Source organism: Arachis hypogaea, chromosome 6 (assembly GCF_003086295.3).
Source record: "Arachis hypogaea cultivar Tifrunner chromosome 6, arahy.Tifrunner.gnm2.J5K5, whole genome shotgun sequence".
Lineage (NCBI taxonomy): Eukaryota > Viridiplantae > Streptophyta > Magnoliopsida > Fabales > Fabaceae > Arachis > Arachis hypogaea.
The window spans coordinates 5,339,701-5,352,998 of NC_092041.1; the positions used below are offsets into that span (position 1 = coordinate 5,339,701).

The following is a 13,298-nucleotide window of genomic DNA, read 5'->3' on the forward strand; positions in this document are numbered from 1 at the left end:
ACTCCTGTTTCCTTAACCTTTTCTCTCTTTTTCGTCTCTTCTGCCTCCCCTTCTTTCTCCTCCTTTCTCCTTTTTCTCTATTTTCTGTTCTTCTCCACCTTCGCCCACACTGTTCTGCCACCTCTTTAACTTTTTCTCTCTTATCTTCTTGCTTCTTATTTCTTGTTTTGTTTCTGTTTTCTGCTTTTCTTTTAGAAATTTAGATTTAAGATTCAGATCTAGATCTAAAATAACTTTCCTTCGGACCTGAACTTAGCTTTATGTTCTTGATTTTATAACCCATCTGTGATTTTTCTCCCTTGTTTGTGGTAGCATTTTGGTTCCCGTTATGGTTGCTGGTGGTATTCTGATGATACAAATCGTTTCAGATCTTGAAGGAAAACTCTATGAAAAAATAGTTTTGTTTATAAGAAAATTTTCAAATTCAAAAAATATTTAAATCTATATTGTTCTTGCCTGAATGAGGTGGAGGTATAACTCGGTTCTTTGACGTAGGTCGGCGATTCCTCCCTGATGAGTATAGTATACGTCGGTCGGTTGGAGCGGGGGGTCGGGTACCTGCAAAGGCACTCCGATGCTTAAGTCAGTAGAGTAATATGTGATGTGAATGCTTTCATAAAAAGATGATCTTACCTTTGGTTGTTTCCTCGTTCCTTTATATCCATGTGGACGAGGTTGTAACGTCTGAGAATTGATTGTGTATCCGAACGGATGAGGTTGTAACGTCTGAGAATTGATTGTGTATCTGACGTTACAAGCAATGATTAATGCTATCCTTCAGAAAAAAGGTCGGTTGCCGAGGATCATACGTTGCCGAGCTCATAACTCGTAACCGATGTTTACTGGTCATATCACAGCCCCCAAGCTTGTCCTGACTTAAAAGAGACAGGTTAAGCTTTTAATTTGTCGTTAGCGAGTTATAGTTCGACGAGTGGGGCCCCCAGCTTAACTTGGTTCATTTAAGTGAAACCGTTTTTCTTTCGAGAGGTTTTTGGGAAATGGAAGGGTAGTGGGGGTTAATGCTTTTTAACTCACACTTTATTTATTGTTTTAATAATGGTTTTGCTATTTCCAAAGCGTGGTATCTGCCGTTCGAAGTGGGTAAGTTTGAACGGTTGAGATCCTTCTACGGATCTGAAAAGTTTTCTTAAATGACAAGTTGAGGGACTTGGTGGTTCTTCTGTTGCAGTACAAGAAGTCTTCAGAAGCTCTTTGGGAAAATGAGTACTAGAGGTTAGTGAGCTTCGTTTTCTGTATTTCTTATAGTTTCATTTTGTTTTCGAAAATGGGTGAGGGAAAGAAAAAGGTGTTGCCCAAGGTTGGAGATGGTGATGCTTATGACTGGGTAGATAGTGATGTTCAGATACGGGCTTCGCTTTTCTCTGATGTAGACAGTGTGGGCAGAGTCGCTTTGTCTAGGATAGTGAAACCAGGGTTTCGTCTGGAACTGTTGCCATGCAACCGTTCTGATCGGGTTTACCATAGGAGTAAAGATTTTGAGAGTTTTTATATGTATAGTCCTGTGTTGGAGGAGTTGCGTGTTAAGCTTCCTTTTTCCAGCTTTGAGTGTGATGTTATGACACAGATGAATTGTGCTCCTTCTCAAATCCATCCTAATGGCTGGGCGTTTATTAAATGTTTTGAAATTTTGATGGAATTTCTTGAAGTTGAAACGGATTTGGAGTTGTTCTTTTCACTGTTTCAAGCCAAGGGTGTTTGGAAAGGATTATGGATAAATCTGAATAGCACTCCCGGCTTTGCTGTTTTCAAGCTTTACAAATCATCTTTTAAAGATTTTAAAGAAATGTTTCTAAAGGTAAAATCTGTAGATGAGGAATTTCCATTTTATCTTGACGAGCATTTAGGAGAGAAATTTCCGATGTATTGGTGTTGTCAACCGAATCATATACTAGGGCCCGAGCTTATTAGTGGTCGGAATGAATGCATTTTGTCTTTTCTGGTTGAAATGGTGAATAAGGGAGGTTTAGTGTCTGTGTCCGAGTTGCTGCCTTGGGAGGATGACAAATCGGCTGTTTTGGATTATCTAGGTGAGGGTTTTTGTGGCCTATGTTACGTGAGTTGTTTTTGATATTGTTGATAATATTTTGTGTTGTTTTGTTTTGTTTTTTTTTTTTTGTAGCCGAGAAATATCCTGGAGTATCGGCTTCTAGCTTAAGATCTCGTTTTAAGGCTAAAAATTTCGAAGGTTCTTCGTCAAACCCGGAGAAGGGTGATGGTGGAGCCGAGGTTAACCAGCCACCGAAGAAAAAGGCAATTGTGTTTAAGAAAAGAAAAACAGATTCTGTGGAGTTGGATGGTGCGGGAAGTAAACAAGAGATGTTGTCGCTGGAAGATTTGTCGAATTTTACCTTGAAGCAAGAGAAATTGCATGCTTTTTATAATGAAGGGGAGAGTTCTTCTGTCTGGTGTCCGAAGTTTCCGTTTAACGTTGTTGCTGACGAGGTTGTTCAGTCCTCTTCCGATGTTTCGTTGGTGGAGGATGTCGGCGACATAGGAGTCGATCAATTTCTGCAGGTTAGTATTTTTGTATATATATATATATATTTTTTTTTTGGAAAGAAAATAGTATACTGACTTGTGATCTTTTTGACTGTTAGGTTTTAGGTTTTCGTCTTGCTAGTATTGGTCGGAGTCAAGAGAAGAAGCACAAGAAATTGTCGAATGATGCTTCTGCAACTGTTGCCTTAAAGGAGGAGCTTCTGTTGAAGGATAAGTCCCTGTCTGATCTGAAAGAAAAATTTGCTGAGATTGAAAGTGAATTGAAGAATGAGAAAGAAGGTCGGGAGAAGACAGTAAATTTATTGGCGAAAAAGGAAGAGGATCTGATTAGTCTAAGCAATCAAGTTATTGAACTGACTTCTAAGATGAAAGAAATGGAAAGTGCTAAGCAGGGTGATATCTTGGATGCATTTGCGGAGGGGTTTGAGCGAGCTGTTACTCAAGCCAAGTTTCTTGTACCTGAGGCAGACTTCTCTGCCATGGAGCCTGGGAAAATTGTGCGTGATGGTGAGCTTGTTGATGATGAAGAAGGTGCCGAGGAAGGCGATGATAACTTAGCGGATTAGGGTTTCTATTAGCTTTTTTGGTCTGCATTTTGTAGAACTTTAGTTCCTTGCTTTTTGGAATAGTATCTGTGATTTTTGTATGTATTTGGGATTTTCTGTTTGTGTTTGCTGACTGGATATTCAGATTCTGGTTTATCCTTATGAGGATATTTTGACTGTTATAAGCGTTTGTTTGTTGCTTAAATATTGCGCATCCGTTATTTGATAATGCGACTTTGTTTGATAACCTTTTTGGAAAGGTCGTTTGAATCTGATAGTTTGAAAAGAATTCTGTTACTGAGAAAATGCAAAAGATATGCTAATAAATAATCACTTTTATTATGAACAGTACCTTGACATGTTATATGTCGGGTAAGCTAGCCTCGTTAAAACCTTCTTGAGCAAAACCTCTTTTGGGAAAAATCTCAAGTTTAGGAAAAAGAGTACTAGCATGCTGTTGTCCTTAACTGTAGTATTGCTTTAAGGATTGTACATTCCATGTGCTGGAGATTTTGTCTCCATCTAAATGTTCTAACTTGTAGGCACCTTTTCCTAGAACTTCGCAAATTCGATATGGGCCGTCCCATGTTGCTGCGAGCTTTCCGTGTGTGGAAGGTCGTCGAGCCTGTTCTGTTTTTCTTAGCACTAAGTCGCCGGTCTGGAAGTCTCTGGGAAATACCTTCTTTGAATATCGTCGGGCAAGTTGCTGTTGTAATGCACGGTGTCGAATGGCTGCTATATCTCTGATTTCTTCGATAAGGTCGAGTTCGGCTAACCAAGCTTGGTCATGATTTGTAGCTTGCGTTCTTAGCGAGCTTTGTGAAACTTCGATCGGTATCATCGCCTCCGAGCCATATACTAGGCGGAATGGAGTTTCTTTAGTTGTTGAGTGTGTTGTAGTATTATATGCCCATAGCACTTCTGGAATTAGCTCGGCCCACATCCCTTTAGCGTTGTCGAGCTTTTTCCTTAGGGCTTGCAAGAGGACCTTGTTCGCTGCTTCTGCCAACCCGTTTGATTGTGGGTGCTCTACAGATGAGAAATGTTGCCTGATTTTCAGATTCTGCAAAAATTCTTTGAAATTGTGGTCGGTAAATTGCCGACCATTGTCAGTAACAATGTGTTGTGGTATGCCGAATCTACAGATAATATGCTTCCAAACGAAGTTTACCATTTGTGATGATGTTATCTTTGCTAAAGGTTGTGCCTCAATCCACTTAGAGAAGTAATCGATGGCAACTACCAGATATTTTACCTGTCCCGAGGCTGTGGGGAAAGGGCCGAGGATGTCTATGCCCCATCTATTGAAGGGCCAGCTTACCACGGAATGATGAAGTTCTTCGGCAGGTAGGTTAATGATCGGGGCATGCTTTTGGCATTTTTCACAGGTCTTGACTTTCTTGCTGCTGTCTTCCCATAGTGTGGGCCAATAAAATCCTGCTCGGAGAATTTTTTGTGCTAAGCTGCGAGCTCCGGTATGCATTCCGCATATACCTTCATGGGCTTCAGATAAAATAAGGTCGGCTTCATCCCTGTCTAAACATTTTAAGAGCGGTCGGGAGTAACCCCGCCTATATAAAGTGTTATTTAATAATGTGAAAAAAGATGCTTGTCTCTTAAACTTTTTCTTGTCTTGGATTTCATCGGGAATAGATCCATGTCTGAGGTACTGGAGATAAGAATTTTGCCAACTATCTTTGTTTAAAGTAGTTAAAATGCTCATTGTATCAATGCTTGGTTTTTCTAAAGTTGATTGCAATAGTTTGGCAGTGTGTGCTTGTGTTGTTGCTAACTTTGACAAAACATCTGCTCTATGATTTTGTTCTCTAGGTATATGATGTATTGTAATGTTCAAAAAGTTTGTTAAGAGTTGTTGAACAACATCTAAATATCTTTGCAAAATCTGATCTTTTACCTGGAAACTTCGGTTGACTTGTTGAACAACTAATAAAGAGTCACAGAGTATTGTTAAATTTTTAATATTTAAATCGGCTGCTAACCTTAGCCCTGCAATGAGAGCTTCGTATTCCGCTTGGTTGTTGCTAACTTTGAAGGAAAAGCGGAGGGAGTGCTCTAGGACTATGCCGTCTGAACTTTCCAGTAGTATGCCTGCTCCAGATCCTTGAGGGTTTGAGGCACCATCAACAAACAAGGTCCATGTCTGATTTACCTGTTCTGGGTGTGAGTTTGTTAATTCTGCGACAAAGTCGGCTAACCATTGTGGTTTGATGGTGCCGCGTGGTTGGTATGAGATGTCAAACTCGGAAAGTTCTATAGACCACTTGATTAACCGGCCTGCTAACTCGGGCTTGCTGAGTATTTGACAAAGTGGGTAGTCTGTTCTGATGATGATTGTATGGCTTTGAAAATAAGGTCGGAGTCGCCTTGCGGAGAAGATCAGGGCTAGGGCGAGTTTCTCGAGCCTCGGGTAGCGAAGTTCTGCATCCTGTAATGACTTGCTAACAAAGTAGACTGGTCGCTGTTGGTTATCTTCCTCTGTAATGAGAACAGAACTAATTGCCACGTCAGTAATAGATAAATACAAATATAGTGGCTTGCCGAGTTTGGGTTTTTGTAAAATTGGTGGTTTTGAAAGGATTTGTTTTAAATCGGCAAATGCTTTTTCACAGTCTTCGGTCCAAGTAAAAATTTTTTTATCTTTTTTTAGACATTGAAAAAAGCTGTGTGATTTAGATGCCAAGCCTGGAAGGAATCTCGATAGAGCTGCTAATCTGTCTGTTAAACGCTGCACTTCTTTTATGCTCGTGGGACTTTGCATGTTAAGTATTGCTTGACACTTTTCAGGGTTTGCCTCAATGCCTCGGTTTGTCAGGATAAAGCCGAGGAATTTACCTCCTCGGACGCCGAAAGCACACTTCTCGGGGTTCAGCCTCATGTTATATTTTCTGACTTGTGCAAATATCTCCTCGAGGTCTTGTATGTGAGGGGAGCCATCCTTTGTTTTGACAACCATGTCATCTACGTATACCTGGATGTTTCGGCCGATTTGTTCCTCGAAGACTTTGTTCATGAGTCGCTGGTAAGTTGCACCTGCATTCTTTAATCCAAAAGGCATAACATTATAACAATAGTTGCCGTATTCAGTTATAAATGCTGTTTTTTCCTGGTCTGATGGGTGCATAAGGATCTGGTTATAACCAGAGTATGCATCCATGAAACTCAAGGTACCATAACCACATGAATTGTCAACCAAGGTGTCAATATTTGGCAGAGGATAAGCATCTTTAGGGCAAGCCTTATTTAAATCAGTAAAGTCGACGCACATGCGCCATTTACCGTTTTTCTTTTTTACCATGACGATGTTGGCTAACCATGTCGTGAAGCGGAGTTCTCTGATGAACTCGGCATCAATAAGTTTCTTGACCTCTGCTACGGACGCTGATCGCTTCTCGGCTCCGAGGTTTCTTTTCTTCTGGCAGACCGGCCGAGCTGTAGGATTCATTTGTAGTTTATGTGTGATTACTGCTGGGTCTATCCCCGGCATATCTCCTGAAGTCCAAGCAAATAGGTCGGCATGTTGGCGTAAGCAATTTATCAGGTTTTGCTTTTCCACTCCGGTGATAGATGTTCCGATGAATGTGAATTTGGTAGGATCCTCTTTGAGGATAACCTTTTCCAGCTCTTCGTTTGGGGTTGGGCGATCTTCGAAGTCGGCCCTAGGGTCGAGCTCGTTTAGCAGTGGTCTCCCGGGTTGTATGGAGTGAACGCGTGCCTGAGTGCTTCTTTTGATTGGCTTGAGGCTGGAATTGTAGCACTGCCGTGCTTCGTGAAGGTCACCATGTACGGTGGCGATTATATTATCCTGCACAGGAAACTTGATACAAAGATGAAAAGTGGAAACAATAGCAGCAAATCTATTTAAGAAGGGTCTTCCTAGTATGAGATTATAAGGACTGAAGCAATCGACCACGAGATATTGTATATCCTGTGTCTTAGTTAGGGGTTGCTCACCGAGTGTGGTCTGTAACCACACAGATCCGAGTACAGGCACTCGTTCACCTGAAAATCCAACTAGATCTCCTGAGTAAGTTTGCATGATATGGGTGCTGAGCTTCATTTTCTGGAATGTAGTGAAGAATAGTACATCGGCGCTGCTCCCAGGATCAAGCAGCACTTTCCGGACAATAAGGTCTCCCAACTGAATTGAGATCACCACAGGATCATCATAGTTCATATGGTTTGACTTAAAATCAGAGCAACCAAAAGTCATCTCAGGGATGTCTGGGGTTGGTTGATATTGGACAGAAGAGTGTTCGACCGCCAACATGGCCCGGTATGTCCGTTTTCTTGCCGAGTTTGTTTCTCCTCCACCGGCATATCCTCCTGAAATGCAGTTAATGACTCCTCTGGGCTGAGCTGGTGCTTTGTCCTTTTCCTTGGATGATGAAATTGTCGCGGGTTGGTCGGAGCTTGGACGTTTCTGCATATGTCCTGCAATGAATTTATCAAGGTGTCCTTGCCGCGCCAAGCGTTCTAATAGGTCCTTGGCGATCACACATTCATCTGTAGTGTGACCATGCTTTTGGTGAAAACTGCAGTACTTCGATTTGTCTACGTTCTTTGGCTCGGGGTAGTTGCCGGCTTTACGGGGTGGCTTGATGAGCTTGGAGTTTAAAATTTCTTTGATAATGTCGTCCCTTTTGGTGTTGAACTGAGTGTAGGACTCGTATCGTGGCACAGGCTTAAAGTTTTTCTTGCTCTCCCGAGGTTTATCCTCATCTTTCATGAAGGGAGACTTTTCTGCTCGTCGGGCCTGTCGAAGCTCTTCGATGTCTATTTGCCCCTTAGCTTTCTCCCTAAACTCGGCCAAAGTCTTTGGCTTGGCCACTGCAATTGTTTCTTGGAATTTGCCAGGTCGGAGGCTGCTTTTAATTGCATGCAAGTGGACCTCTGGGTGTAGACCAGGAATTTGCATGGCTACTTTCGTGAAACGGGTAATATAATCCTTCAGACTTTCCTGTGGACCCTGTTTGATTGTAGTCAGATAGTCAGAATCATGCAAGTAAATTGCCGATGCTGCAAAATGTTGTTCGAATTGCTTTGCTAGCTCCTGAAAGCGTGAAATGGAATCTGCAGGTAAAGAGCAAAACCAGTCAAGCGCGGGTCCGTCTAAAAAGGAAGGAAAACAACGACATAAAATGGGGTCGGATGCCCCATTGACAATCATAATAGATCTAAATTTTTTAATGTGCTGCTTAGGATCCCCTAGCCCATCGTATGGGGTTAGTGTTGTCGGTAACGTGAATTGTCGTGGTAGTTGGAAATTCATGATGTTGGCCGTAAAAGGCCCCGCCGAGTTGTCGGGCTGGTCATCATCATCCTCGGGTATCGCCTCCTCGTCCCGATTGTCAGCGTCGTTGTCTTGAGGTGTTTCCGAGACATGAGTCGGTTCGGAGCGTCGGTCATCATTTTCCTGGCGCTCGCGACGATCATTGTTATGTTCCAGTCTGGCGTTAGCCAATTGTTGAATCTGTTGTTGCATTCTTTGGTTTTCTTCTGTCATGCGCTGGTTTGCTTCAGCCATGCGTTGATTCGCCTGCTGGAGCTCAGTTACCATCCGGAGAAGTTCGGACGGGGTGGGGGGAGGGACATCGGCCATCGTCAAATGTCAGGGTTTCAAGGGCTCGTGGAAGGAAATTTCACACGAAGGCCCTCCTTCTAGCGCCAATCTATTCTTGCCTGAATGAGGTGGAGGTATAACTCGGTTCTTTGACGTAGGTCGGCGATTCCTCCCTAATGAGTATAGTATACGTCGGTCGGTTGGAGCGGGGGGTCGGGTACCTGCAAAGGCACTCCGATGCTTAAGTCAGTAGAGTAATATGTGATGTGAATGCTTTCATAAAAAGATGATCTTACCTTTGGTTGTTTCCTCGTTCCTTTATATCCATGTGGACGAGGTTGTAACGTCTGAGAATTGATTGTGTATCCGAACGGATGAGGTTGTAACGTCTGAGAATTGATTGTGTATCTGACGTTACAAGCAATGATTAATGCTATCCTTCAGAAAAAAGGTCGGTTGCCGAGGATCATACGTTGCCGAGCTCATAACTCGTAACCGATGTTTACTGGTCATATCATATATGAAAAAGAAAAAGATGTATCTTATTTGTTTGCAACACATATGTGTAGATTTAGAAAAAAAAAAGAAATTCTGTTTGATCTTTATTTTTTTCTGTTAATATTTTTAGTAATCAAATATTGAGCTTGTTATCAGATTTTAATTTAATACATAGGATATCTATCTTCTTATTATCTAGAATTGATATTTCTTTAATATTTATAAGTACCGTTTGAATTTTCTATAATTGAAAAACGTTTCTTTCTGTAAAAAAAACCACCAACTTTAGTGTAGATCGAAAGCAACTTTGGAAGTCACTATTAGAGCCAATTTTAGAAACAGTTACGTTATATACTCTCCTATGATAGAGTTATACTGTCCAAATATGTGGAACAAGTCTTTTACAAACGATTCTTAAAAAGTTATTAGATATAATTATAATTTTTAATTATTAAAATTCTCTATAAATAAATTTTAGGATCAGAATAAAGGGTCAGAATTATTTGGCAAAATACTCTAAAATTACTAATGTCACACTAACGCAAACGGATTCACAAAAAAAAAAAAAAATCAAATATTCCTCCTACCTTTTCTTTGAGTCTTTCATTTACATCTTATACCTTTTCTTTCAGTTGTTGTTTATATTTTTCATTTACATTTTATATTTTTTCTTTTTATTTTTTTTATTTCTTTACTTTTACATTTTAATTCCTTCTTTTTCCTTTCCTTTTATCTTAAAATTTTTTATTGACCTGAGAACTCACAACATTTAATAGTCGATCATTTACATCCACTTATGCAAAAGTTCTGCATAACAGCTTCATTTGCGTTTTATACTTTCTTAGGAGTTTAATTTTATTTAGCTGTTTGTCAAACTTATCCTTACTAACAAAGAATATTTGGTTTTGATCTCTTCTCATTGATATCATCACATAGTAATCTTTTAATTTACACACGTACACTTCATAATGAGCTTACATTACATTTCCTTGAATGTTTCTGATTAGTAAATAATTGCTTTTAGAACATTCTGGGTTTTGAGTAGGTAGGGTTATAAATGTGGTTTGTAAGGTGGCAAATTGGTGCAGAAAACTACCACTCGGAGCAACTGAAAAATAGGTTCATTATTCAGTTTAAGAGGACTTTAAAAGCAAATTCTAGGATAAGATATAGAAGTGAAAATTAAAGAGAGATATACATTCCAGAGAGCAGGAGGAGTAGCCTTATTCTTATATATATGGCTTCCTATGGTAAAACGCTAAAACAGAACCAAATAGTAGTGGGTAATAATTAAGTAGAATCAGAACTTGGTAATGAAGTTGTAAATGTGATTAGTGATATCATGTGGCGTCTCCTGATTGTTGAAGTGAGCTACTCCTGGTTGAATAATGACTTCCTCCAAACCTGGCACATCTTCCTTGAAACCTCCACTCTCAATATAATCTTCCATCCCTAACGATGTGTATACCGAGTCCAACTCACCTGCTATGAATTTCACCGGCACTTTGATCTTCGCTCCACTCCATGGTGCCGTCAGCTCCCAGTTCCTGCAAAAAATTTACAATTGAAAACTTATCTTTAATAAGAGAATATACTATCCTGTATATTTCAATATCAAGATTCAAGAGAAGTTAATTACTTGTTAAAATTCCTATAGTAATTCAATCCTCCGGTGAAACCTGTCTTTTCGAATTTGGAGACAAAATAAGCAAGATCTTGTTGAGTGAGCCAGGAAGGCAAGTCTTCTTTCATATCAGGATTGAAAGCGGTTCCATACTCTCCCTTAGGGAATATTGGAGGACCTGTCCTGCGATTTGTAAGCATGTTCTTGATGGCATACTCAGCCCCAACTTGAGCCATCTCAGCTTCCACTTTGCCTTCTTCCTACATATCAGATCCATGATATATAAATGCATGGAGCAAACAGTAAGTTATATATATGAGTGAGAGAGTGAGATAGAGGATGCCTGAAATCTGCAGATATAGTAGTCATCTCCATAGAGAGCACGCATGGAGTCAACGGTGGGAACAATGGGGTTTCTTCGGAAGAAAGGTACACTGAGGCATACATAAGCTTTGACTAGTTCAGGACGAAACAAGCAGAGGTACCAACCGATGATTGCACCCCAATCATGACCCACTAAGAACACTTTCTCGACTTGAAGAGACTGAATAAGTGCAACAAGGTCACTCACAACGTGGACACAATTATAGCTGTCCACGGAAGCAGGAGCATCGGTGTCGCCAAAGCCGCGGAGATCGGGGGCCACGCAGCGGTACCCTTTGTGACTGAGAGCGAGAATCTGGTGGCGCCAGGAGTACCAGAGCTCTGGGAAGCCGTGGAGGAAGAGCACGACCGGGCCTTGCCCTTTCACTGCAACATGCATGTTGATGCCATTCACTTCCACTCTTGTGTGTTCTATTCCCTCCATTTCTCGTGACTAAAGCTCTATCGATCTATCGCTCTTATATCTTGCTGCTAAGTGCTAAGGAACCGGATATTAATACTAAGAAAACAGTTTTGTACTTGAGAAAGTCGACAAACTGAATTATTGACCACATGATGGAATCATATACGTAATTGCCACAGTTGATAATTTATTTTATGGTGGCTGCTTATTCCAAAATGATTAGAGTAATTTTTGTTTCAATATCATGGTTGAGACATAGAAATACAATGAATAATTTAAGGCGGCCACTCCAATAATGAAGTCATCAAAAATGACTTCACCTGACCATTAGTTGCGTTTTGAGATTTAAAATTTTATGGACATGTGTCTTTTTTGATGGACCATAAATTAAAGTTGATGTATAATTTTAATTTTTTATTAATTATGAGTTGGTATATTCCATTTCCACTTTCTCTCCGACCTAACAATTTCCAAAACCCTTAATCCCCCTCTTCCTCTTTTGAGCCATTAAGTTTCAAAATCCTCAATCCCACTCCCCTTTACTCTCTTCTATGAGCTATCAAGGGTTAAAGATTTCAGAAAGAAAGAGAAGGTAAAATTTATTAGAATTTCTTATAATAATTTTTCGAAAGAAATAATGGAAGTAATGTTTCTACAACAAGAAGTAAGTATTAAACCACTCTTCCACCTTAGCTCATGACAACAATAAAGACGTCTCACGATTCATAAATTCAGCCTAACAGAATACACAAATTCAATTGTAATTTTTAGTCTTTATCTTATCTTTATTTACTTTTATCTTTCATAGGCCAATACTCTATATATACTTAGTTTTACCTTCATAGTTTACAATTCAATTCAATCGGTCAACAATCAATAAAAGTTCTTTTCTCGTCTTTTCCTATTCTATCACAATTTTATCATGGTATCAGAGCTCCTCTTGAGCTCTGCTGATATCTATGGGTAAATCAACCAATTCAGATCTTAAAACCCCTTCAACCTCTCCTCTCGCTATGAATAATCAACTTTCTTACTCTGTCCTAGATCAAGGAGAAAGGGCACACCAGCAACTTCATCCGGAGCCTCTTTTGGACCTTTCGTCAGCCCAACACTTTTCTTTTATGACACTTCCTTTCAACGAAGAAGCTCGTCCTTCAAACCAACTTGAACTTTTGTCAAATCCAACTACTCATTATCTTTGTTCTTTCAATACTTTTTCTACTGTTACAATCGAGATTCATTCTTGAATACTTGGATCATTGATTCTGGTGCCACAAATCACATTGCATCAAATTTGTTTTGGTTTATTTCTTACACACAAATTTCTCCTATTATTGTTCATTTACCAAATGGTTTTCGAACTACTGTTTCTTATAAAGGCATCATTCAATTTTCACCATCCTTGGTTCTTCATGATGTTCTTTATTTACCTCATTTTAACTTTAATATTATCTCTGTTTCAAAAATTACTTTAGCACTGATATGTGAACTCACTTTTTCATCTTCTTCTTACACTCTGCAGAGCAACAATTTGGGGACGATTGATTTAGCCAGAATGAGAGAGGGATTATATGTCTTTGAACCCAATTTCGGTAGAAATTCATCCACTACACACTCCATAAATTCCATCCAATCTCCACCCATTACACCTTTCAATATATGGCATTTTCGTTTATGACACCTTTCTGGGCAAAGACTTAATCATTTACATAAACAATTTTCTTTTATCTCTATGCATCATGA

The 13,298-nt window shown here is 39.9% G+C and overlaps 1 protein-coding gene across 1 annotated transcript; it reads right to left on the reverse strand.

Annotated features, from left to right (window-relative positions):
- Positions 1-10,042: 10,042 nt before the first annotated feature.
- On the reverse strand, positions 10,043-11,634 carry LOC112695556 (epoxide hydrolase 2). The gene is made up of 3 exons (XM_025747932.3): positions 11,112-11,634; positions 10,784-11,028; positions 10,043-10,691 (listed from the first exon to the last, which is right to left on the reverse strand). Exons 1-3 carry the CDS (start codon positions 11,574-11,576, stop codon positions 10,445-10,447), a joined length of 957 nt encoding a protein of 318 aa, XP_025603717.1. The 5' UTR covers positions 11,577-11,634; the 3' UTR covers positions 10,043-10,444.
- Between the last annotated feature and the right edge of the window lie 1,664 nt (positions 11,635-13,298).

What these genes read in the sequence shown, in the direction of transcription:
- LOC112695556 (XM_025747932.3), bottom strand. Translation starts at nt 11,576, where the DNA reads ATGGAGGGAATAGAACACACAAGAGTGGAAGTGAATGGCATCAACATG. An exon ending in ACTATATCTGCAGATTTCAG is followed by an intron (nt 11,029 to 11,111) that starts GCATCCTCTATC and finishes TCTGATATGTAG; the next exon opens with GAAGAAGGCAAAGTGGAAGC. An exon ending in TACTATAGGAATTTTAACAA is followed by an intron (nt 10,692 to 10,783) that starts GTAATTAACTTC and finishes AATTTTTTGCAG; the next exon opens with GAACTGGGAGCTGACGGCAC.